This window comes from Papilio machaon, chromosome 2 (assembly GCF_912999745.1).
Source record: "Papilio machaon chromosome 2, ilPapMach1.1, whole genome shotgun sequence".
Classification (NCBI taxonomy): domain Eukaryota; kingdom Metazoa; phylum Arthropoda; class Insecta; order Lepidoptera; family Papilionidae; genus Papilio; species Papilio machaon.
In genome coordinates, this window is record NC_059987.1 from 6,334,446 (window position 1) to 6,357,835 (window position 23,390).

Here is a 23,390-nt window from a genome sequence, read left to right on the forward strand (position 1 = left end):
AACAACTTATCAAATATGAATAAGGCTCGTACTTACAAACGTAGAAGATGCATTTACGTAGACTTTTTCATGACGAGAAGCATCAACATCTGAGTTTGCCGTTACATTAAAAGCTGAAATGTGTCAAATTTCTTTCTCTTTTCTTTCAAATCGACAACTAAATTACAAATGAGTTTTATAGAGAGATCTATTTCTAAACATTTTTACAATAAGATTAATTCAAATCACATTTCACGCACCGAACAAAAAAAGAAACAATAAACACGATATTATATAAAATTGTTTGAAAGTTGAGATGTGAGGGGGATGTGTGGGGGAGGGGCGAGTAGGCTAGCTCTGGTCCATGAGGTTGGTGTCGGTGGCACCGGACGCATCCTTCAGTATAGACTCGAATATCGGCTGCAACTCCGGCATAGACTTGATCTGCGTCACGAAGTCCATTAAATGCGGATTTTTCTCTGTAACAAAGGTAAAAAAATTAGTTATATTAAAATTTGAAGATATTTAAAAGTGTGTAAAAGGCGAAAAATGATAAAAGTTGATTGTTATTTTATGTAGATTTGTCTGCACTGACCGGCCTCAGGTATCTGCAGCAGCGCGGCGGCTGCGCGCAGTGCGGAGCGCTTCAGCTCGTCCTGCTTCTCGTACTCCTGCTTCACAGAGTTCGCCTTCACCTTCATAGTGCAGGTCGCACGCAGCGGCTCCACCAGACTCTCTAGTCCTACGTAACATACATAACGAAAATATTGTATACATAAGGGGAACGTACAACCGCACTCAGAATCGTATACAGGTTAATTAAACATACTCTTAGTGTGGATTTCTTATACTAAACATAAATATCGCTGACTGTTTTTATGCTGTTCATGTTACAAGATGACAAACAAGCAAACGACATAAGACAAAAATAATGGATGGAGATAGCGCGTGTACTCACTCTGTAGTACGACGGCAGGACAGAGATGAGCAAGTCGGGCGCACATAAGATATGTGAGCATCTTGATATCGTAATGATCGCGCAGACCATCCTCCACATGTCGCAGGAACTCAAACACATCGAGACGGTCGAGGCAAGTACCCAGCAAAGTGTACATGCACTCGAACGCCGCCTTGCGCAGATCCAGTCCATCATCCACCGAATGCTTGAACGGACCCATCTCCACCTCTCTTATCAATTCTTTCTGGAAATAAACACAGACAATTATCAAATATTTTTATTTATAACAAGTTATCTTCGCGCTAATATGACACGTTTTTGATTCACAAACTGTCGATAGGAATTTAGAAATCTATGTGTCTTTGTAAAAAAGATACTTGTCAATAACTATTTTTTTTAAAATATAGTTCATAAATTACTTATTTAAAAGGAAAACATTTTTATATTAAATCGCTAGAATGACGTATAAAAACTTTGACAGATGACAAGTGACAGCCCACTGTTGACGCTAGCGCCACCTACTAAATGCTTTCAGTTTTTTCCCCATTGTTTTGTTAGTTGAAACTTCATAATAATATTTTTTATCAATATTAGTATCGGATAGTGTTAACTGGTTGTGACCACATACCTTGACTTTGGTCTCCTCGTATATAGTGGGCAGTAATGCGGGCAGCAGGTCGCGTACAAGCGAAGGTTTGTTGTGTGCGGCAGAGTTGAAGGCGACGAGAGCGACACGACGCACGCACAGTGCTTCATCTCGCAGCGGCACCAGTAGCTCAGACATGCAGCCGCGTAGCAGGGGATCGATCGCTTGCGGCTGTACACACATTGCACATAGTAATCACAAAAGTAACATTAATCAACTATAGGGCGAAAATCTTATCTAACTCGGTGAACAAAAATAAAGTAAAGTGCAATAACTCATTATCTCCCCCTATCAATGTCAAATAGTGCCACAAGCTACTCTTCGAACTGTAGGTGTCTTGACGTTTGGATGTATGGATGGATGTTTGTTAGATGATATCACCGGAACGGCATTAGCCGTTGAACTTGATGAAAATTGACATAGATGTAGAACACAGTCTGGAAGAACACATACGCTACCTATGATCCTGCAAATAAGTATGATTCCCGTGGCATTTGATTGACATATTTATTTGATTACTCCGCAACCGTTCAACACATCATATTCAAATTTGGCATACATATAGGACACGGTCTCGAATAACACATGAGATACTTTTAACCCTTTTTTAAACTTTGCTCAGACGAAGTTGGAGACAATAGCTAGTTTTCTATATTTTATGGAATCTCACTGGGCCTGGTTTGACTTCGAACTTGCTTGAATCTTGATTCTTTTACCCCGTGAAGTCGTGATCAAATGTGTTTGCTGATAAAAAAAATCCGGTATGAAAGGCTATCAAAGCGGTGGACACTAACCTGGTCTGATATAGTAAATTTGACAGCAGTAACGGCAGTGGTTCTCGTGAGCGGCTCAGGGGACTTAAGGAACTCTTTCAAGTGAGGCAGCAGATCTTTCGGCTCCAGTAGACACAGCTTGCCTAAGCATTCAGCCACCTGACAATACAAAACTTATGATAGACAGTAACATTGATTGAAAAAAAAAAAGTTATAATAAAAATCAAGAATACATACGACATTACGAGATCCTTCCTCCGCGCATTGACAGTGTTTAGACAGTTGTACCCAAATCTCTGGTATAAACGGTCTCAAAGCCTCTATACCTTCTGGGCTGCAGGATTCACACGAAATTATCTGCAAAAAAATATGTTTTCAATTTCAACTTTCATGTTTTATTTATCTATAATCCCTAGTATAATTCTGACTCTACTCTTCCAATAGAAACTCTTTTTATTGTTTCTTTAGTATATTTACCTCTCTGAGTGAGTGCAGCAGGAGGTACTGCCGCTTTGGCTGTGCCTCGATCTCACCGAGGATGAAGGGCAGGAACTCGGGCAGGTTGCCCACAGCCACAGAGCCCAGTGCGTAGCTCGCCGCAGACTTCACCTCCTCCGATGACGGCGTGAAAGAGTTCAACAGCACCTCCTTTAAATTCGGTATCGAACTTAGGTCCCTGCGAATAAAGTCATGTAATGTCATTTGTCATGTAATTTGCATAATATAAATCCTGTGTCTATCAGGTGTCCTATATCGTGTATCATTTGTCCGTCAATTGTCATGTGTGTCATGACATGTGTCATGTAAGGGTGTGTATACTAACAGCCTGCGTCCGATCTCTGCGAGGGCGAGCAGTGCAAACATGTGATGATTGTCTGAGGGTGGGTTCTGTACGTCGCGCAGGAAACCGCGCACCACGTCCAGCGCATCCGACCCGCCCTCCACCACCACTGCACCAACACACTTCGCCAGCGAGTGGAAAGCCTACAACAAATATAAATATAAATATCCAACAGTGGAAATACGCTTATAAAAGCTTTATTCAACTTTTAAACAATAAACATACGAAACCGTCTACAACAAAAAAATTATTAAGTCCATCATAATAACTATTTCTGAAATACATTAAAGTTTTCATAGATTAAGGAAGACTTCAAATGTGACAAATTATATAAGAGACATGTAGCTAATGTATAAATATGAACACATAATGTGTCGTGTACCTGTTTGATATGGTGTGCAGAGGCATTGTGGTCGTGCATAGTGTGTACAGGTGCGACCAGCATTGCCAGCAGGTCGCGGCGCGAGCAGCCTGCAACATCCGCCGCCACCAGCGCGCTCAGCACACCCAACATCGCCTTCAGTGCACCGCCTGTACCACACCACATGATATTATACGAGTAAACATTAAAAAAAATTATAAAAAACATAAAAATTATTATACGTTTATTGACTTATATCTGTATGATATGTATTTGGCCTTTTATTTGCAAAGTTTGAGTGGCAACGTGTATATGGGGTCAGTGTAATGATCATTGGCTTCGTAAACTTCATTAAATTTAATTGTTTTAAACTGTTTGATTGTATTTAATTATTATGTCTTAACTTAACTGTAGTCTATTATTATTATTGTTTTCTTTCCTTTCTTTTTAGTTTCTTCAGTTGTGAACAACGACATTGGGTACATAATTACATAGTATCTGTTATATATATAAAAGAAAGTTGTGTTAGTTACACTACTTATAACTCAAGAACGGCTGAATCGATTTGACTGAAAATTGGTGGGCAGGTAGCTTAGAATCAGGAAACGGACATAGGATAATTTTTACCCCGTTTTCTATTTTTTATTCCGCGCGGACAGAGTCGCGGGTAAAAGCTAGTTTATTCATAAAAGTTAACTTTCATTTAAACCATGCCCCGCAAAACTGCTTACGCAGTTTGACTGCGGGTTACTCGCTTTATATAAACATAGCTAAAAGTTATTAAATTGGGTTATATTAATACAACGTTACAACTTATTTAACAAGTGTTTTTTTAATAAGCATTTAAATTTTGCAAGTGTAGGCTCACGTTTTAACTATTGAGTAAGTATGGAACTCGTTTTTTTAACGTTCTATCTCCATAGCAATTTTATACCAAGGATATATAAAATTTACCTTTGGATATTTATCTTGTACCAGTTTTATGTTACACCAAATTAGTGAAACGAGTTTACTATGATTATTTACAAGTAGAAGATAGTATTAGTCTTGTTCCTCGCAATACATAGGGTTCCATTGTATGAAAAGCAAGTTATTACCTTGTAGTAGCGGGGACTTAGCGAGAGCTAGTATGTTTGGTGTGAGCGCCTGTCGCGCGTCTGGTGTGAGGGCGGCGGGGCAGCGCAGGCAAGCACCGCGCACCAGCTGCAGCGCAGTCTGTGCGCAGTGCAGGTCTGACTCGCACACCAACGCCGGCACCTCCATCAGCACCTGCAACATATAACACTATTAATACACAGACAAGGCTATCTCAACCGGTGGCTATAAATTAAATTATTACAGCACACTGGCGCCCCCATCTCAACGTCAAATAATGTCACAAGATATGTATCTTTATACTGTAGCTGTCATCTTATATATATAAAATTCTCGTGTCAAAATGTTCGTTTCCGTACTCCTCCGAAACGGCTTGACCGATTCTCATGAAATTTTGTGAGCATATTCAGTAGGTCTGAGAATCGGCCATCTATTTTTCATATCCCTATTAAGTTTTTTTTAAACGCGCGGACAAAGTCGCGGGCAACAGCTAGTTTTTTTTATATAATTTTCTATCTCTCAGTAGTTTTTATATATATTCTGACTGAACAAACACACTAGCAGCCTTTATCTCATCAGTTCAGGTATCCTTGTTTGACTAAACATGGTCCAAGAACAGCACGCCAGTGACGTCACAACATCGCTCACTCAGTCTTTGACAACAGTTACATACTCGGTGATAAGAAAACCATTTATGAACCGAAACCGCATCAGTGTCTACTGTGAGATATCACACAGACGACATACAAATATATACAACTGATCTTAGTATAGTACTTAGACGTCAGTTAAAATGTATTAATACATACCTTACTAAGTAATTCGATACTAATATCATTACTGTAATTCTGCACAAGTGTATCTAACAACACCAATGTCGACAACTTTAGGGCTCTCTGATTTTTTCTTAGGAACGATCCCAATATTGGAACAGCATCCGACTGAAAAGAATATCCAAATATTTTAAACAGTATATAACGTTGTTGTAAATTCATAGAAAATTTTGCAATATCTTATATTTTATATATTACTTATGACTTTATTTACAAAAGACCTTTACGTCTTTGTTTAGACCACACTTACCAGAATAGGTCTCAAGTCGATGCGTAGCGGCGATGCGGCTACTTTAGTGAGAGCTTTGACAGTTGTGAGACGTGTAATCTCGTTACGTAGACGCTCCAACAGTATTGGTAGGCACACGGGAAGTTCATTCTAAGACAAATACAATCATTATTATCTAACAAAAAATTGTACCTCTAAAATGGAACTATCCATTACACATTGAATGATTCCTATTATCTAATATTTATTTTTTATATTACAAGGTGGAAAACGAGCAAGCGGCCACATGAATTCGCCAAAAAGGCGAAGCGACCGCTGCCCATAGATATTCGCAGTTGCAGATACGTTGCCTACCCTCAATCGACGAAGGAGGAGACGCACAAAAAGAGAATATTTAACCTTCCTATGCATCTCCTCCTCCATCAAATCCACCTCCCCTTCCCATCCTTTCCTTATAAGAAAAGGGTGGGAAGGGAAAGAGGACTAATATTAGGCCTCCGGCACCACACTCATCAGACGAAACGCGGAATTGCTTCCACTTCACGTCTGTCTTCTGTGTGGTCGTGGTATTTCACCGGTTTTCAACATTCAGGTAAAGATTGTTTATTTTTTTAACAAAAAATGCGATAATTTGCTCTACTAATAGAAATACCTTAGTGCATAGTTGCCTTTACCTGTAGATAATCACCGAAGTGGCAGAGCAGCTGTCCGCAGGCGGCGATGGCGCGCTCCTTCACCTCCTGGTCCATGTCGGCGGCGCGCAGTCGCACCAATGTGCACTCGAACATCGCCGGCACGAACTGACGCAGCTCAGCTGGCACCTCCGACCTCACACCTGCACCATCCTCGCCTGCCACCTCCACCATGTCTACAATATCGCATTATATATGATTTAATGTTCAAGTATTTATTGACGCATTTTACCTAACAAAACATCAAAAAGTGCAATAACGATGTCACTCTCTTTGAAGGTACCATCGACCCGTGGAAGAATAATGTTATCTCACCATCAAATACTGTATAACAATGTATATTTATGTAGAATATTTTGTGCAAAATACTAAGGATAACTTATTTTATAACGGATAACTCATAAAAAAATTTTACTTGATCTTTTGTGATAAAAAAACTTATACGAACCTAGCGGGCGCATGACTTTGACCAGCGTCTGCAGAACCCTGAGCGCCTCAGCGGTGACCTTGTAGAAGGGGTCCTGCACGCTGGCCAGCACGGCGGGCAGCAGTGCGCCGACGTGAGGCCTCATGGTGTCCGGCGCATGGCCGCGCACCAGACACACTATGAACACCAACGTCTCTATCTTCATCGACGACGCGGTGCCCTTGTCACTGCTCATACAAAATAAATAGATATTTTTAAAACACTAGCTTTTTTAAAAATATCTGTCCGCGCGGCATTTAACAAAAACTTAACAAGTAGCCTATGTGTTCTTCCAGATTATTTTCTACATTTGTGCCAAATTTCATCAAGAGTGGTTGAGCCCTTCCGGAGATACCTTCTAACAAACATCCATTTAAACTTTCGCATTTATAATATTAGTAAGATGAAGTTAAAAAGGTTTAAGATATAGGGTTACTTGATTTGTGTACATAAAATTATGAAGACGACTTAAATAATATGAGGTAAAGGTAATAATGGTATGACATACGTGAGTGCGGGTGTGAGGGCCCGTATAACTCGTGCGGCGTGGTCAGCCAGACAGCCTGGTGCGGCGGCCAGCAGCTCACGCAGCAGCGCCAGCGCACAGCCCCGGGCACGAGCACTGCGCCCCCGGATCACACGCAGAGCACCCCGCACCACACCAGACACCTTCACCATATCAGGTAACAGTACCACTTGTTAACATCATTTATATGAAACCAAACGACACTTGGGGACTTTTTATTAAAAGATTATATTATGTTTTAAGTCACTTAAGCAAATAGAATACATTAAACAATATAGTAAATTATTTTTTTAAATGTTCTATATAAGATATTGAAGGAAAATATATCAATTTTATTACAGTACAGGAATAATGATTAAAAGTTGTAACTAGCTCACCCTCTGAAGTAGTAAAGCCTGTGGAGAATCATCAGAAGGTACGATCGGTATTTGCAGCGCAGGCGGTGGTCGGGTCGCTCTCAATAGAGCTGTGTATGCGCTTAGAATGTCACATTTCACATTTTCTTCACGTTCTGTTAAACAAAAACAAATTGTTAATCTCATTATATTAATAAACTAGCTGTAGTCCGCGACTTTGTGCTCGCGAAATTATAAAAAAAATTAGTAGCCTATATGGTTTTCCAGGCTATGTTCAATATATATACCAAATTTCATTGAGATCCATTAAGCTGTTCTGGAGCTACAAGCATCAAACATCTTTCCATCTATCTAAACACTCACATTTATAATTACAAGTACACTAGCTTAGAAAATAGTAGTAAGGTTGCTGTAGACTAAATAATTTTATCAACAAATAAATACCTTTAAATCTTGCAATCAATGCTGGTGATACAGTCTGATACATTTCAGCTAACAGCTCGTGTCGAGTCGCTATCACGGATTCAAGGCATTTGGCTGCGGCACGTCGCACCTGTATATATTACATTGTTTCATAAAAATAAATACTGTGTGTACTAGAAAAAACGTACATAAGAAGTTATACATAAGTTATATAAATTGCATTATGAGATTTTTGAGATAGAAAAAGTGAAAAAGTTCTAGGAGTTTTATATATAACCTAAATTAAATACAGTCAAAATCTGTTATAACGACATCGAAGGGACTACTCATATTGAGTCGTAAAAACCGATAGTTGTAACAACCGGTGACAGGTATTAATAGGAAAGATATGTATATAACATTCAGCTAGGACCTTTGATTTTGGTCAATTTAACCGGTATGTTGTTCTAAACGATGTCGCCATAAACGGTTTTGACTGTACAGACAAAACCAGTTAAAACAATATCAATGAAACAGGTTATAAATATAAACAGGTGATAATGATATGGCCTTCAGCCAGAATCTTCTGCTTTGCTCACTAACTTCATAACATTTGAAATATTACAAATAACTCACTTTCCAAGACATATCATCATCATCAGAGTATTCTTCCGAGTCAGATTCAGCATCTGCATCGGGCTCTACTGATTCATCCTCCATTTCTTCATCTTCACCTCCTCCACCTTCTTCCTCATCTTCGTAGTTGTAGTTGGGATCATATGTTATCATCTTCAAGCATAATTCTATAATCTGGAATTAAAATATATCTAATATCTGAATTTTAAAACTACACAAAATGCACCAACTTTTTAAGTGTTCTTCAGTAGTGCAACGCTAATAAAAACTTTACTGATTTTAGTAATTACTTTAGACTTATCGAATTTCAATACCATTTCAATATTTGTATCTCGTAACTATCACAAAAAACAAAACTGGATAGAATTGGATCGTCAGATTTCCTGTTTCATTTCCATCCATCAGTAGCTGTAAACAAAGAGTTAGTATGAAGAACAATTGATAATGACTTACTGTTGGAATATGAGGTTGAACTTCCTTAGGGCATTTAAGCACGAAAGCTTCAAGTGCCTGTAGACAGTGCTCACGTAACTCTTCATCTGCATCGGTAGAATGTTCTAGTACTTGTGGTGCAACACGCCACAGTTGCTCTCCAAATCTATGACCAGCTTGTCGGCTATACACAATATAGACAAAATATTATGTTATTATCACTCTTAAAGGAAAAATTATCTCATGTATTCTTGCCTTTATCAAGGTTTAATAAATTAGAAACCATATTGCAATTTCTTGGCAATTAAAAAAAACAGTTTATTACCAAAAAGCATATTCTTGTCTTACCACACAGAAGCAATACACTGGATGTGTGTACGGCTGACACTCGCAGATGTGGATGAACTCAGTCCCTCCAGCAGATGGTCAATAAGTTTACTGTACAACGAAGCATTGCAAGACATCACCAGATGTGATAGTGCCACTATTGTACGTTTACGAACAGCCTGAATAAAATAGTTTGTTTAAAAAAGGTTACATACAAATATTTTACCTAACATTTCCATATAATTACAACATAATGGAACATATTTATAATAGTCAAAAATTACTCATATTTACCTGACGCGGAGAAGAAAGTTGAGGCAGTAAAGAATTCAATAATAATGGATGAAATGATATCAACAGGCCTCCAAACCTACTTAGTAAGTCTGCCAAAATGTCAAGTGCTTCCAACTGAACAGACACATCTTCTTGCTAAAATTAAAAATCAAACACTAAGTTAATTTGAATTAAATAACAATTTATTTTGTATTTAACTCAATAAACTTAGAATAATGCAAACATAAAAATGCAATTTTCTTACAAGATTACCAATATTAGAAGTTACAACTCTATTGATATACTAAATAAAATGGGCACTACCAATTGTTTTAACAATTTCCAAGAATTTTAGTAACTTTAATAGTTTCTAATTTTTTTACTGCATGTTGGAGAAGCATATTTTACGATACACAACTTAAAATGTTAATACTATTAATAAAAATGGATGTAAAAGTAACATTTATGTTATTATAATTGATTTATTAATTGATTAAAATTACCTTTTCAATAGCACTACTGAGTTTTCCAGTTATTTTCTTACATACATTGGCAGCTAATGTATTTGAGCCAAGTGGAAGTTCTGATATCACAGTCTTTAATCCAATACTACTTATATCTCTTAATTGTTCAGTATCAGAGAGCATGTTTGCACAAAGGGTCTCAACAATGCCTTCAACTTGGAACTCCTTCACCTTATTCACAAGAGGGCCAAGACTGAAAATATGAACAATAATTTTAACCATTGTATTGATGATAACACAATGTTAGAATAAGGTTTTTCGCTTACCATTTCACGGCTAAATTTTGTACTTCGCCGTTTTTGTCCTCCAATAAACGTAAAAGCATTTTGACAACTTTTCTCTCCGAGTCATCATCAAGTTTTATACTATCTTTTTGTAGTTCGGTCATCAAATCATTTGTGGCCATAAATCTAAAGTCTTTGTCATTAGATGTCATCTGAAAATAAATAGATAAGTAAATTAATATAACATTTTACGATATAGTTTTATGTTTTGGAACCTTGACATATCCTTAAATTCATAACCAACGAGTACGCCGGTTACCTTCTCAAGGAGATGTGCTATTTGATAGGATACACTGGCCATTTTGACTGGATTGAGCCTTCAGGTTTTTAGTATTTCAACTTGATAACTGTATTTTAAGTGATTTTTTTTAATTTAAACACAAAATGAGTAAGCAAGAAACATTTGAGCAGATTCTGAAATCCAACTTAGAAACCACTGAAATGATCAAAAATTAATTGCTATCAAATCTGACTGATCCAAATCCATTTCGTAGTTCACCAGTACCACAGACTAAATACATGATAAAATGAATTGAATCCAGATTCTATGTTTTTGAAGTAAAAATAAGTCAAGGCTCAAGTTTATACAAGTTTGTAAGTTATAATCAAATTATAAAGTGCCTTTCCCATCGCAAAAGTAATTTAACGATTTTGTGGTAGTTATTATAGTAATAGAATATCAAGATCGAAATAATGAAAACGCATTTTTTATAATTAAACTAAGAAAGAAGTTCAACTATCATATCGTAAACCATCTGAATCTTCATTCTTAAGATTATTTTATTACTATTTTTATAAGGATAATTGTTGGACAAGTAGTTAACTTTTGTTGCCTTGAAAGTTCTATTACTGGACCATATAAAAAAATACAATTTTAGTCTATTATTTTTCAATTTGACATTGACAACTAACATGCTTTGACATTGACATTATTTTGAACCAAAATTATAACCCCACTTCATAGCTTTTTTATCTTCTAATTATAATGCTTTATGTAGGAATTTACTTGAAATGTGCATAAATATTACAAAACTGTCTTCATTTCAAAGATCATAATTGTTTAAGTAAAAGTTTCCTCATGGATTTGTTTATAATTAACAGGTAATAAGATTGCACATACATTGTTTTAAAAGTGTTTTTCCACGTGAGATAAATAAAAAAAATGTGAAAGCTAATATTATGAGTCTAAATTTAATATGTATAATTGAAAAGTCGATTTTAAAAAACTTTCTTCCATGTGTAGCATTTTCAAATATTTTTTTCCTAAAAACAAGAACCTTGCATTTGCAGGTATAATGGAGAAAATGTTGATGAAGACCTTATTGATAGAGAAACAAAACATCTTCAGAGATTAAAACAAAAAATAGAAGAGAGAAAGAAAACCCATGAAACACAAAAGGTTTTAGATGTTATAACACTTAAACAGGATGAAGAAAAAGTCTTAAACACTAAAAAGCAAGTGCATGTGGAAGAAAGTGTGTCTCTTGATCTTAAAGAGGATGGAAATAATGATTTAACTGATGAAAAAAAATCAGAAAAAAGCAAAAAAGATACAAATGAGAAAGGTATTGAATTCAAAGTCCTTGGTTTAAATGATTTTGAGAAAAAATCTAAGGTAATTTCCTCTCAGCATATTATCAACACATCATTTCAATACCATAAATGTTTTAACATAGTAATTTAACAAATATCTTGGTGGCTCAAAGTGAGCTGCACTGTGCCCTCCCCCTCAACCTTTTAAACCCCCTATACCTAAAATTGTGTTCTGCACAGTGACATAGTGTTCTGAGCCACAAGATATTTGGTAACCTTTATACCTTTATACATAGTCTTACAGTACACTAACTTTTGTTAATATTTTCAGGTTCAACGAGTTTTACCACATTGGCTTTCTCATCCTTACAGTGTTTCAAAGAACCTTCAAAATTTAAATTGTAAAGTAGAAGATCAAACTTGGTTACACAGCATATTGAAGACAACACTACTTAATGAAGGTGTTACTCATTTGTTTCCAGTACAAGAACAAGTAATACCATTTATATTGAATGAACATAAATTACCATATCCATTATGGCCTCATGATATTTGTGTTTCCGCACCTACTGGGAGTGGCAAAACGTTAACATTTGTTTTACCAATTATTCAGGTAAAAAAGAAAAATATGAAGCATTACATTTTGATATTTTAATTAAATTAGAAATTAAAAAGTACATTTTACAAATTCGACATTTTCAGGTATTAATGAATCAACTTGGACATTATATTAGAGCACTAATTGTTTTACCAGTACAAGAGTTAGCTGTACAAGTTTTTAAAGTGTGTAAGAAATATTGTACTAACACAGGCTTACGGACTGCTTTGTTGACCGGTTCAACGCCTTTACAGCAAGAACAACAACAACTGATGAAATATAGTAAGCTCTCCATTTATAAAACACAATTAAGATTTTAGATGATTTAATGAATTTTAAGCTTGTAAATAAAATTATTATTTGCATCACGTCAATATATGCACTAGACATATAGTTGTGGAAACCATACCCCTATGACTACTATCATATTGTAAAGTTTCTTGTTTGCATATAAAAAAAAAATCATGTTTCAGCCGAGTGCTTGGGATGGATCAGCGAAGTGGACATCATTGTGTGCACTGCAGGAAGATTAGTAGAGCATTTGCAAAATACTGAAGGTTTCTCCTTGAAACATTTAAAATTCCTAGTTATAGATGAAGCTGATAGGATCATGGACAACATACAGAATGATTGGCTGTATCACATGGACAGACATATAAGACATGAAAATGAATTGACATCAAATAAAGTTCCACATTTGAATTGGAATAGTATAATTGATCAAAAATCTCTACCACACAAGTTACTTTTCTCAGCAACTCTAACACCTGATCCCGAATTATTAGAACAATGGGGATTATTCCAACCGAAACTATTCTCTGTTGCACCAATTTCAGATTTTGATGGGAGTAATTTGATTAAAAAGTATACAACACCAGATGAACTTATAGAAAACTATGTGGTGTGTAATGCTGAAGAAAAACCTCTTATATTATTCCATCTACTAGTAGAAAAAAAATGGGATAAGGTTCTCTGTTTTACTAATTCAGCACAATCGGTACACAGATTGGCTGTTCTTCTCAATGAATGGGGAAAAGAACAATGTCTTAAAGTTGCTGAGTTATCATCAGCATTAGACAGATCATCAAGAGAAAAAGTGCTTGAAAAATTTAAACAGTCCGAAGTTAATGTGTATGTAAATGTTTTTTTGAAGATTTGCTTGATAGGTTAATTTTAAATTATTAATTATTGAAAATCTTTTTCAGGATAATAAGCACTGATGCTTTAGCTAGAGGAATTGATATTCCTGATTGTAACTATGTTGTATCATATGACCCACCAAGGAATATAAAGACTTATGTTCATAGAGTGGGTAGAACAGGACGAGCAGGACGGATAGGACAAGCAGTGACAATTTTAAACCATAATCAACTAAATATGTTTAAGGTATGCTTTTTTTTAAGATGATTGAATTGAATAACTCTTGTTCCAAATAAAGTACTCTAAAGTCTTTTTACTAGTCTGATCATAATCATAGTTATATTTATATTAGTATAGTTATATTTATATTAGTTTTGATTTAATATTATATTTCAGGAACAAATACAGTCTAGTGGGAAGAGTGAAATAAATCAATTAGAAGTATCGGAAGAATCCTATAGTCATTTGTTCCAAAGTTACGAATCTGCAATCCAGGAAACAAAACAAATCATTCATACCGAAATAAATAACAAAGTGAAAAAGTCTATTGAGCTGAAAAGGGGTATGAAAAAAAAATCAAGAAAGAGAAAACATAATGAATAAATGAAGATACTGATTGAATTATCCATACAATCAGTATTCTAATTAAAAATATACATTGTATAATAGTCAGTTTTATTTACTTAAGCCATTATAATGAAGCTAAACTCACAATCGTCAGTAACGAAAAAAGGGGTTTTATAACCCCCTTGACACAAAAATAATTGGTTAACTTAACCTCTAACTTCATATTAAGGAAACGCGTACTGAATCTTTAGAGGTCGATGTATAAACTATGCAATTGTTATTAACAGTGTGTTCTATTTATTATTATACTATTACTATTATCATCTTATTAACATAAATGCGAGAGTTTAGATGGACAAATGTTAGAAGGTATCTCCGGTACGGACGGATCTTGATAAAATTTGGCACAAATGTAGAAATATATATGGAAGAATAGGCTACTTATTAAGTTTTTTTAATTCCGTGCGGATCGAGTCGCGGGCGACAGCTAGTAATTTTTATATACCTACACAATAAAAGAGTATTTTCTTGAAATCCTTTGTCTTCGCTTTTTATAGTCTATATGGTTTTTGGTTTCGGTCGAATGCCTGGCAAAAGGGCAAGAATCCACAGTCGGAAACAATGTTTTTAAAAACTACTTGGCTCTATGGCTCACTTGAAATTTGACATTTACAAATTTGTAAATAAACGGTCCAACGGTTTAAAATAGAAAAGTTGTAAGTTCTTTATTTCCAATCTATACTTAACATACAAGATTAATTGAAGAAAAACGATGACAATGTCATCAACCAATGTTGTTCAGTCACATATAGGCACAATAACTTTTGCCAATCCCGTAAACAATATTGAAGCTCACTTTTTATATCCTAAAGTGGTCATCATAGAAGACAGAAGAAAAGTGACTATTATAGATATTGAGTGTGAATTTAACAACGAAACAAGCAAAACATTCGTCTTTGACTTGGACGAAGATATCACTGATAACATTTTGCTGGAACATCTTCTTTGGCTTACACTCAAGTCTTATGTACTTGTAGTAATAAACATCAAGACAGGTACCTTAGTAAATATAAGATGTAACAATTATGCCAACTATAAAATTTGCCAGTTTTACAGACTTAACAATAATCTGGTTTTAATGAGTGAAAGTGGAGAGTGCCTTGCCTTGCCATTTTCGACTACTGAGTTAGATAACAATATGAAACAAAGTGAAAAGGACATGGTCGTTACTCTTGAAAAGTTACACATTTCTCGCTCAGCCTTAAAATCTCAGAAAACTGTTACTTTATTGAGTGAGTTGAATGCTTACATTGAATCTGGCAAAGTGATCTTACAATGCAGCATAACAGGCACAATAGATGTATTGTCTACTGATCCTCTGTTAGAATATATTGTTCCATGGACCAACTCTCTGATAATAGCTAATAAATCTAATATGTGGATGATAGATCTCAGAGATTTCAGCACAACATATCAATTTTCAAATGAAGTATCAAAATATTATCCACTTAAAGCTGTCAATAAAACATTCTATTACATATTATGGGATAAAGAACAGGTAAGTTGGTTAATATGTCAAATATGGTTCACTAGGTTTGTGACTACCACTTAAGTACCAATAATACCCATGCATGTCACTAGGGTTCAGCTGAATGCCCCCTTCAAAATCAATAAATGTAAAAATGATATAAAACTAACTTGAAAAAGAAGACCATATTGACAATAGCTGCCCCCCTCCCCCTAGAACTGAACTGTCCCAACTGTTGACCTAGCCTAGATCAACAGTTGATCATGTCCATGAGGATGAAAAAAATTCAAAACACTCATCAGATAAAACAAAAGAGATGTATACTTAACCAGTCTGCAGTTGTGAGAATATTCTGTGTTTGCAGAGCTATATTCAAAATGTCACAATTTTATAACTTTTTTTTCAGGTGCAAGTTAAAAGTGCTTCAATCTGCCATAGTGAAAATAATGAATCTGAAGCTTCTGATAATATAGTAACAAGTAAAACTACACAAGACAATCTTAAGGTGCAGTTGAACACTCTTGTCAGTTCAATAACTTCTAATATAAAACCTGCTCAGGTATTACCACAGCTGCAATCATTATTTAATAACATAACAGACTTTAATTTTCTTATCAATGCTGCCATAAAACTTTGTAAACATAACATTTCATATAAAGTTATTGTTTATCCTTTACAAGCAAAAATTATTAGCAAAAATGATAATGTTTTAGTAAACTTAATCACTGATTTAACAAATAAGATAGATTTACTAGAATATATAATCTTTAGAGGTAATAACTTTTATGAGGATGTTGATCTGTTTGAACTAAACTTTATTCAGTTATGTATTTTATTTATATCTAAATCAGACTTAGATCTGGCTTCAATCTGTTGGTTAAAGTATTCCGAAATGAGACTTAAAATTCAACATAATGACATAGTCAATTTTCTTAAAGCTATACCTTATAATATTAAAATTGGCGCTTTAATTATTTGGTTAAATAATTTTGTACCATCTATTTTGGAAGAAAACCCATTTTATGTTGATTTATTTGTTAAATGGACCACTGAAAGAATTTTTTATTTAGAAAAATCACCATATTGGCCTAAAATAGGAGTAAAATTTATACAAGAAATCATTAATGTTCTAGAAACATCAGTAAAGACAATTTCAATAAGGCCAATGTCATTAGATGATTTAGACATATTGAAAGATCGAATCAATTATATAATGGAACTCAAAGAGAAGTACAAAATAAATATGCTGCTAAGTGAATTGAGTTCACAGAATCCCACCGAAGTGGCTGTAATAGTGTTACGTCGTTGTTACACAGAAGATTTAGAAGAATTTCTACAAAATAATTTACCCAGTTATGCTACGAGACATTTGTTTGATTTGGATGATTTGTTATATTCTTTTATTGAAAGTGAAGCAGCTGCTAGTGGAGGTAGTGTTGATGGTGTCCGTTTGCAACTGTTACTTAATGCGTTTCGTTCAAACAGTAACAAACTTAAATGTCTTTTACAAGTATTGAAAGTGTTGGATGTCCCATGGAACAATAAAATATTAGAACTTGCTATTACTGCTGCAGCTTCAGCCAACACAGACTTTACAGTCACAGATGAAGATAGAATTTTAGCGCAAGATATACATATAGAATTAAATTATGCGAAAGTGAAGGTCGTTTTGAAAAAGTATAATTTTCCTTTGACATGTACCGATTATAATTTAGTTATGCATAAAATAATTGATGCTGCATCTATTGATCTCTGTGATTTAAAAGTAATAACTAAAGTATTACCCCGTTATACAAACACCAGCCACATATTATATATTGATAAATGCTTAAAAAATTGTGAAACTAAACTAGCATTAAATTATTTTGAACAATTGCCCAATAAAGATAAAAAAATGTTACTCAAAACAATAATGAACAAATATGAACTTATCAACATTGGAATTGATGTTAATGCTACTCTTGAAAGAAATTATCTTGATTTTCTAAAAGGCACAAAATCTGTTAATAACATTCAAATGAGAACTTTGGAAAATATGTATCATTTGAAAAATTCTTATGGCATAAAATTGAGTGTTGATGCCATGTATACCGAAAGTTGTTGTACAACAGAGGTGGACATTTGGATTCAAAATGATGGCGCATCGGCAACTTCAGGGCGTGGTAGATGTCTAACAAAATTGGTAAATAAAGATTTATGTAGAAATTCTGTTTTAGTAACACTTTTGCGACGAACGTCTACAAGTCAAGAAGTGTGCAAAGTCATTGAATTCATGATAACATCTGATCCATGTAGTCAAAAAATGACCCAAATATTGCAATCTTTTAAAGATGGAAATAATTCTAAGCTTTTAATAGAATGTAATAATGTTTTAACACAATTGGTGTTAAATTGTGATGAAGAAGATATACATGTTTTAATCACAAGGATGTCTATTTTAAATTCATTAATTAATACTAATGTGGTATTGAAAAACTTGTCAGTGGCATGGAAATTCCATTACATATTTTTGCCAATTTCTTCAGTCAATGCATTAAATGATTTGATTGATTTTTATAGTAAAGTATCGACGAACGAATTAAATTTGGAAAGGGAAATTTTACACATAAGTAATAAAAACGACTTGATTCCATTCAGGATAATATCTTATCTTATGGTTACAGTATTCGAAATGGAAAAAAGTTCATGTGATGATTTATTGAAAGTAAGAGATGGACTAGCGAGAAAACTGTTAACTAAAATAATTTCTTTACAAGACATTGATAACGCATTGCTAACCATTTTATTAATTATTTTAACACGATTTGAAGACGAGAAGGATAACACGTGGGTATTAGAAATTCTACGCGCACAAAGTGAAACGTTGGCGCCTTCTATTATGAATTATTTATCTGTTCCGGTGACACGAAGTATATTTGGATTGAGTACAATTTTGCCAGGAAACATAATTACTTATCCTCCTCAATATATATTAAAATCAAAATTCAATATAGAATTGTCGGAAATAGCTCTACCAGATGGAACTGAAGAAACTTGGGACGTAAAAGTTGTTCTTTTCCATGTTTTGAGACAGTATCCGAATACCACGCTTGAGCGACTTTATGATTTATGTCGTACATTCAATGTGACTTTGGATGATGGTTTATCATTGTTACTTATATCGGTGTTAATTAATTGGAATCTAAAATATAAGTTAATCGAAGACGATCTCGGTTGTCGTAAACTTAAATTGGATAACGATGAGAGAGAATTAATATTAAGATGCCACATAATTTGGGATAGCATAGAAAAGATAAATTTTATTCAAGACATATTGAACGACTTTTGGAAAAGTGGTGAAATAATATTACATGGCTCAGTGATTTCTATTAATCCGTATTATTATGAGGTATACTTTTGCATATATCTCTTGTTATTTGGTTCTAGTGCAGAGCTCCGGAATAATAAGGAATATTTCTTACTACACTTTTTAAAATATTACAAGAGAAAAGGAACTCCAAAACAATATGAATATGAAATGTTTTCCGTAAAAGGAATGTTTCCAGAAATAGGCTATTACCGACTACCTTTTCATCTCTTTATGCGAGAAGATATGTGGACTCATCTAAAATCTGAAATAACTTTAGAAACGTATGAACGATGGCTTCAGGTTGTTTCAATATTATCGCTCAATAAAGATTTGCAAACAGCAAGGGATATGATTTGTAGCAACGCCGTGAAGCAAACTATGACATCGAGAACTAAAAGCGAAGAAGCAACTCCAAGTTCAAAGGAGAACGAACCGTGGCGTTTGACATCAAGAGAAGAACCTTTGCTTCGTACAGCTCATAAGTGTGTTCGCCACATTGCTAATATGGAATGGGCCGGTGCATGCCTGTTCTATGTTCTACAGGGCTGCGCGCGTGGGGCTGATCAAGTGGCGGCAGCACATTTATGTTTCCAGTTTTCGCAGCGTTGGGCCACTCTTCAACCTGGAAATCGCGCCCTTCGGCAAATGGAACGTTTATACGCGACTTTATCTACACGCCATGCATTGCATAACATTGATTGGGCTTGTGAAGAATTTATTCGATTGTCCACTGAACCTGCACAGCTCATTCATGCCATGTACCTTCATCCTGATTTTGTTGATAAGATCGCACGCTATGACGTTAATCGTGCTGCAAATGAAATTGCAGATAAAAATAATATAAATATAAGTACTATTCGAATACAAATTTTAGAAAATTTACTCCAAAAGGGCGAAAAAGAAACCGAGACGTTGCCAGGACTAAACACAAAAGAACTTATAACTGCTAAGTATATACTGAAAGCAACGTGTTCAAAAATGGCAGCTATTTATTTGTCTAGAATCGCTTTAGACGAGGAATGTGAATTTAATAAATGCAAAAAACTAAGAGCTTTTCAATGTTTGATGAGTGTTGTAGATCCTGACACTGCTGTAAAAGTCACTAACCGGGAACGTGAGTCTCTTTGGTCCTTACTTTTAGAATTACTGTATGTTGTTAATCTTGAAAAAATTGACATGCCCTGGGTAGTTGCAACATTTGTGCAAGATAAGCTTCACGCCCTTCAACAATTGCTCCAAGTTGCTAATGGAAATATTGAAGGTTTAAAAATCGCAGCTGCACTGGCTTTGAGATACGGAGATGCACTTATTATACGTGAGCTAATTCCTCTACTAGTTCGAGCATCCTTACACGATGAAGTAATCCCCTTGCTGTTAAAATGCTGCCATTTACTTGATGAAGTTATATACACGGCTTGGCGTGCAGTTATGCTTACGCCATTCCAGAGGGCAGATTACCCCATTACAGAACGACAAAAGAAAAAATGTCTAAAGGTTTTAAATTTACTACCTGTTTGTCCTTTGATAAAAGATGAAGATTTGTTAGAAATATGGAAACATTGTGTGCGATGTAAATGCCTAGGTCTCGGTTGCTTAATTTTACCATACATGACATCGCAAACTCGGCAAAAATTGACAGAACTTCAAAAAATTGACAGAAGAAATCTTATAATAAGCATCAAAAATTTACACGCCGAGTCATATCTTGTTCCCGGTGCAATGATTGCACTGGAAAATTTAGGTTCAAAAACACACAGGTAAAATCTTTTGTTACCCTTTTTCAAATATCTTGGCGGCTGACCTTGAGCTGCAGGTTGGAAAGTGTCCTCACTTCGTATCCCTATATTTTCCGCTACACCTAAATTGTGTTCTGCGAAACGATTCGCACGGTTTTCCGAGCCGCTAAGATAATTGAAAAATACTATATAAAATATTCATCATTCAGAGAAATAATGCAAACCATTGTATAGGTTGTGTACCGACCACATGTACCTGAAGCAGGGTTTTATCAAGAATCTTGTGGTAGTATATCACAATAATTGAAACGTTTTGCAACAGTTTTTGCTTTTGCCAAAAATCGCATATCATTTTTTTCCCGCATTATTATTTATTTGTGTACATAAATAACTTGTTCTTTTGTAAATGAGTAAATTAAAAGAAAACATACTTATACTCAACCTCCACATAAAATTTTTGATTACTTTAACCTGCCCTGTAATAACAAAAAGCGAAGAGATTTCTATTTTTGTAATGAATAAAGTCTAATACATAGCTGTTAAAGTATACAATATTCACAACTCATAGCTGTATTATTCCTAAGTAACATAGACTTTACCTAATATTATAAAAGGTAATGTCCACCAATGTGAGGGTGGCATGAGCCAATTTTATTTGTATATTGTTAACATTTTTATGTACATACCTATAAGTGAATAAACATTATAAATTGATTTTCGGATTTTTCATTATTACTAGTTTTAATACCTTTTTTAAAATAGAGTAAAAATAACTTATGTGTTAGTGTTTGAAACTACAAAATAAAAATATATATTAAAAACCATTGATGGTAATCCCTGGAATAAAGGCAAACCGAAAATGATAGTGTACTTACAATACTCAGTAGAAGGGTTACAAGATAAGCTTCTGTAATAATTGATAGTAAATAAATTTATTCAACCAAGACATTTTAAGAACTTTAAATTTACCTTACAAATGGATTGCAAGTAAATGACAATGATTTTATATGATTTACTGCTGGCAATGCCATCTCAAATAAAGGACCATAAATTCCATGGCCATGGGCAAGTTGTTCAGGTGTTTCGTTTGATTTATTTTTTCTCTGAGCAATATTTACAATGTCTTCTCTTAATAATAGTATGATTAAAGTTGATTTACTATGACTTAGAGCTGATGCTAAATGCAATGGTGTTTGTTCTGCAACAATATATATTAAAAAATTATTGCTTTGTAAAATAAAATTGAAATTAAATTAATAGATGTTTACTAAACTTATCTTACCTCCATCTGATAAAGCAGCTGGATCAGCCCCAGCCGCTAGTAGCCTTGCAGCAGCTAAATAATTATTCCAATTGCATGCTGAATGTAATGGAGTCCATCCTAGCTCAGTCCTTGCTGCTACTTTTGCTCCAGCGCTTAATAAATATGCAACACAAGCTAAGTGATTTCCATATGCGGCACGGTGAAGTGGTGTATAGCCATCAGAGTCTCTTACATGGACAAGACCGGGGCTTGTTTTTAAAATTTCCTTTAAAACATCTAACTCTCCATTTTCAGCTGCCCATAACACATGATCAACTGGATTATCTGAAAATATTACAATTTTTCTATAATAACAATATCTTATTCATTTCTTTTAAAAGTATAATGGAGGAAATTTTGAGCATACATAATCTCCAAATCATCCTTACCTTTTGGATTTTTTACAATGTCTACGTCTTGATCTGCATCATCCCATCCAGAAACAAACATTCCAGATGTTTCAGGGTTTCTTTTGCAGCGCTCAATCTCTTTGGCGATTTCTTCATAATTGCGAGCATTTACAGATTCTTCTTCTGAATCCGACATTATTAAAAAGTATCTTGAAACTTGAAAGATAATTTGTACCAATTAATAAAGTAAATCCGATTATAATTTATCGGTCTTGTTTTGTTTTTGTTATTGGATTTATATTTTGCGATTGTGTTATCAGGAATGATGAGGACGACGTAACTTTCAAAGAGTATAGTACGTATAGTCTAGTAACTTTAGAAGTATGTTATCGTTTGATTTATTTTGGTTTTTGGCCATGAAACATTGTTGCAATGCCTGTAGTCACCTACCCTGTAGTATCTATCTGGCTCTAAAGAGAGTACATCTTACAAGACACGTGCAAACATCATAGGTAATGCTGCATATCAGGACATATTTTATTAAAATTAGGACGCAAAATAGCTCAAATTGAACGAAACCGATTTACAAAGTTCTGCTTGAACAAACTCAACAAACTATGACGTAAAATTTTAATTGAATATCGACTATTCGA

The 23,390-nt window shown here is 34.7% G+C and overlaps 4 protein-coding genes across 4 annotated transcripts; 2 read left to right on the top strand and 2 right to left on the bottom strand.

The window, feature by feature from the left end:
• Positions 1-138: 138 nt before the first annotated feature.
• LOC106708950 (cullin-associated NEDD8-dissociated protein 1) lies at positions 139-11,134 on the bottom strand. Its single transcript, XM_045681625.1, has 24 exons — positions 10,893-11,134; positions 10,616-10,785; positions 10,329-10,542; positions 9,847-9,981; positions 9,574-9,731; positions 9,247-9,409; positions 8,794-8,967; positions 8,200-8,308; positions 7,777-7,910; positions 7,382-7,542; positions 6,856-7,061; positions 6,390-6,583; positions 5,737-5,865; positions 5,463-5,594; positions 4,656-4,827; positions 3,580-3,728; positions 3,180-3,340; positions 2,834-3,032; positions 2,594-2,713; positions 2,378-2,515; positions 1,566-1,754; positions 938-1,181; positions 575-721; positions 139-458 (listed from the first exon to the last, which is right to left on the bottom strand). Exons 1-24 carry the CDS (start codon positions 10,932-10,934, stop codon positions 331-333), a joined length of 3,768 nt encoding a protein of 1,255 aa, XP_045537581.1. The 5' UTR covers positions 10,935-11,134; the 3' UTR covers positions 139-330.
• Positions 11,135-11,615: 481 nt separating this feature from the next.
• LOC106708986 (probable ATP-dependent RNA helicase Dbp73D) lies at positions 11,616-14,522 on the top strand. Its single transcript, XM_014500621.2, has 7 exons — positions 11,616-11,734; positions 11,924-12,248; positions 12,498-12,779; positions 12,869-13,046; positions 13,238-13,895; positions 13,970-14,150; positions 14,301-14,522. Exons 1-7 carry the CDS (start codon positions 11,712-11,714, stop codon positions 14,505-14,507), a joined length of 1,854 nt encoding a protein of 617 aa, XP_014356107.2. The 5' UTR covers positions 11,616-11,711; the 3' UTR covers positions 14,508-14,522.
• Positions 14,523-15,150: 628 nt separating this feature from the next.
• Positions 15,151-21,754, top strand: LOC106709094. Its single transcript, XM_014500791.2, has 2 exons — positions 15,151-16,029; positions 16,406-21,754. Exons 1-2 carry the CDS (start codon positions 15,244-15,246, stop codon positions 21,107-21,109), a joined length of 5,490 nt encoding a protein of 1,829 aa, XP_014356277.2. The 5' UTR covers positions 15,151-15,243; the 3' UTR covers positions 21,110-21,754.
• Positions 21,755-21,956: 202 nt separating this feature from the next.
• LOC106709018 (ankyrin repeat domain-containing protein 49-like) lies at positions 21,957-23,367 on the bottom strand. Its single transcript, XM_014500662.2, has 3 exons — positions 22,777-23,367; positions 22,367-22,672; positions 21,957-22,282 (listed from the first exon to the last, which is right to left on the bottom strand). Exons 1-3 carry the CDS (start codon positions 22,931-22,933, stop codon positions 22,050-22,052), a joined length of 696 nt encoding a protein of 231 aa, XP_014356148.2. The 5' UTR covers positions 22,934-23,367; the 3' UTR covers positions 21,957-22,049.
• Between the last annotated feature and the right edge of the window lie 23 nt (positions 23,368-23,390).

Excerpts from the sequence above, each read along its gene's own strand:
- LOC106708950 (XM_045681625.1), bottom strand. The coding sequence starts at position 10,934 with ATGGCCAGTGTATCCTATCAAATAGCACATCTCCTTGAGAAG. Across the intron at positions 7,911-8,199 it reads ATTGATTGCAAGATTTAAAG|AACGTGAAGAAAATGTGAAA; the intron begins GTATTTATTTGT and ends TTTGTTTAACAG. Across the intron at positions 1,755-2,377 it reads AATTTACTATATCAGACCAG|CCGCAAGCGATCGATCCCCT; the intron begins GTTAGTGTCCAC and ends ATGTGTGTACAG.
- LOC106708986 (XM_014500621.2), top strand. The coding sequence starts at position 11,712 with ATGGATTTGTTTATAATTAACAG. Across the intron at positions 13,047-13,237 it reads ACAACAACTGATGAAATATA|CCGAGTGCTTGGGATGGATC; the intron begins GTAAGCTCTCCA and ends ATCATGTTTCAG. Across the intron at positions 13,896-13,969 it reads AAACAGTCCGAAGTTAATGT|GATAATAAGCACTGATGCTT; the intron begins GTATGTAAATGT and ends AATCTTTTTCAG.
- LOC106709018 (XM_014500662.2), bottom strand. The coding sequence starts at position 22,933 with ATGTCGGATTCAGAAGAAGAATCTGTAAATGCTCGCAATTATGAAGAA. Across the intron at positions 22,673-22,776 it reads CATTGTAAAAAATCCAAAAG|ATAATCCAGTTGATCATGTG; the intron begins GTAAGGATGATT and ends TAATATTTTCAG. Across the intron at positions 22,283-22,366 it reads AGCTGCTTTATCAGATGGAG|AACAAACACCATTGCATTTA; the intron begins GTAAGATAAGTT and ends ATATTGTTGCAG.
- LOC106709094 (XM_014500791.2), top strand. The coding sequence starts at position 15,244 with ATGACAATGTCATCAACCAATGTTGTTCAGTCACATATAGGCACAATA. Across the intron at positions 16,030-16,405 it reads TATTATGGGATAAAGAACAG|GTGCAAGTTAAAAGTGCTTC; the intron begins GTAAGTTGGTTA and ends CTTTTTTTTCAG.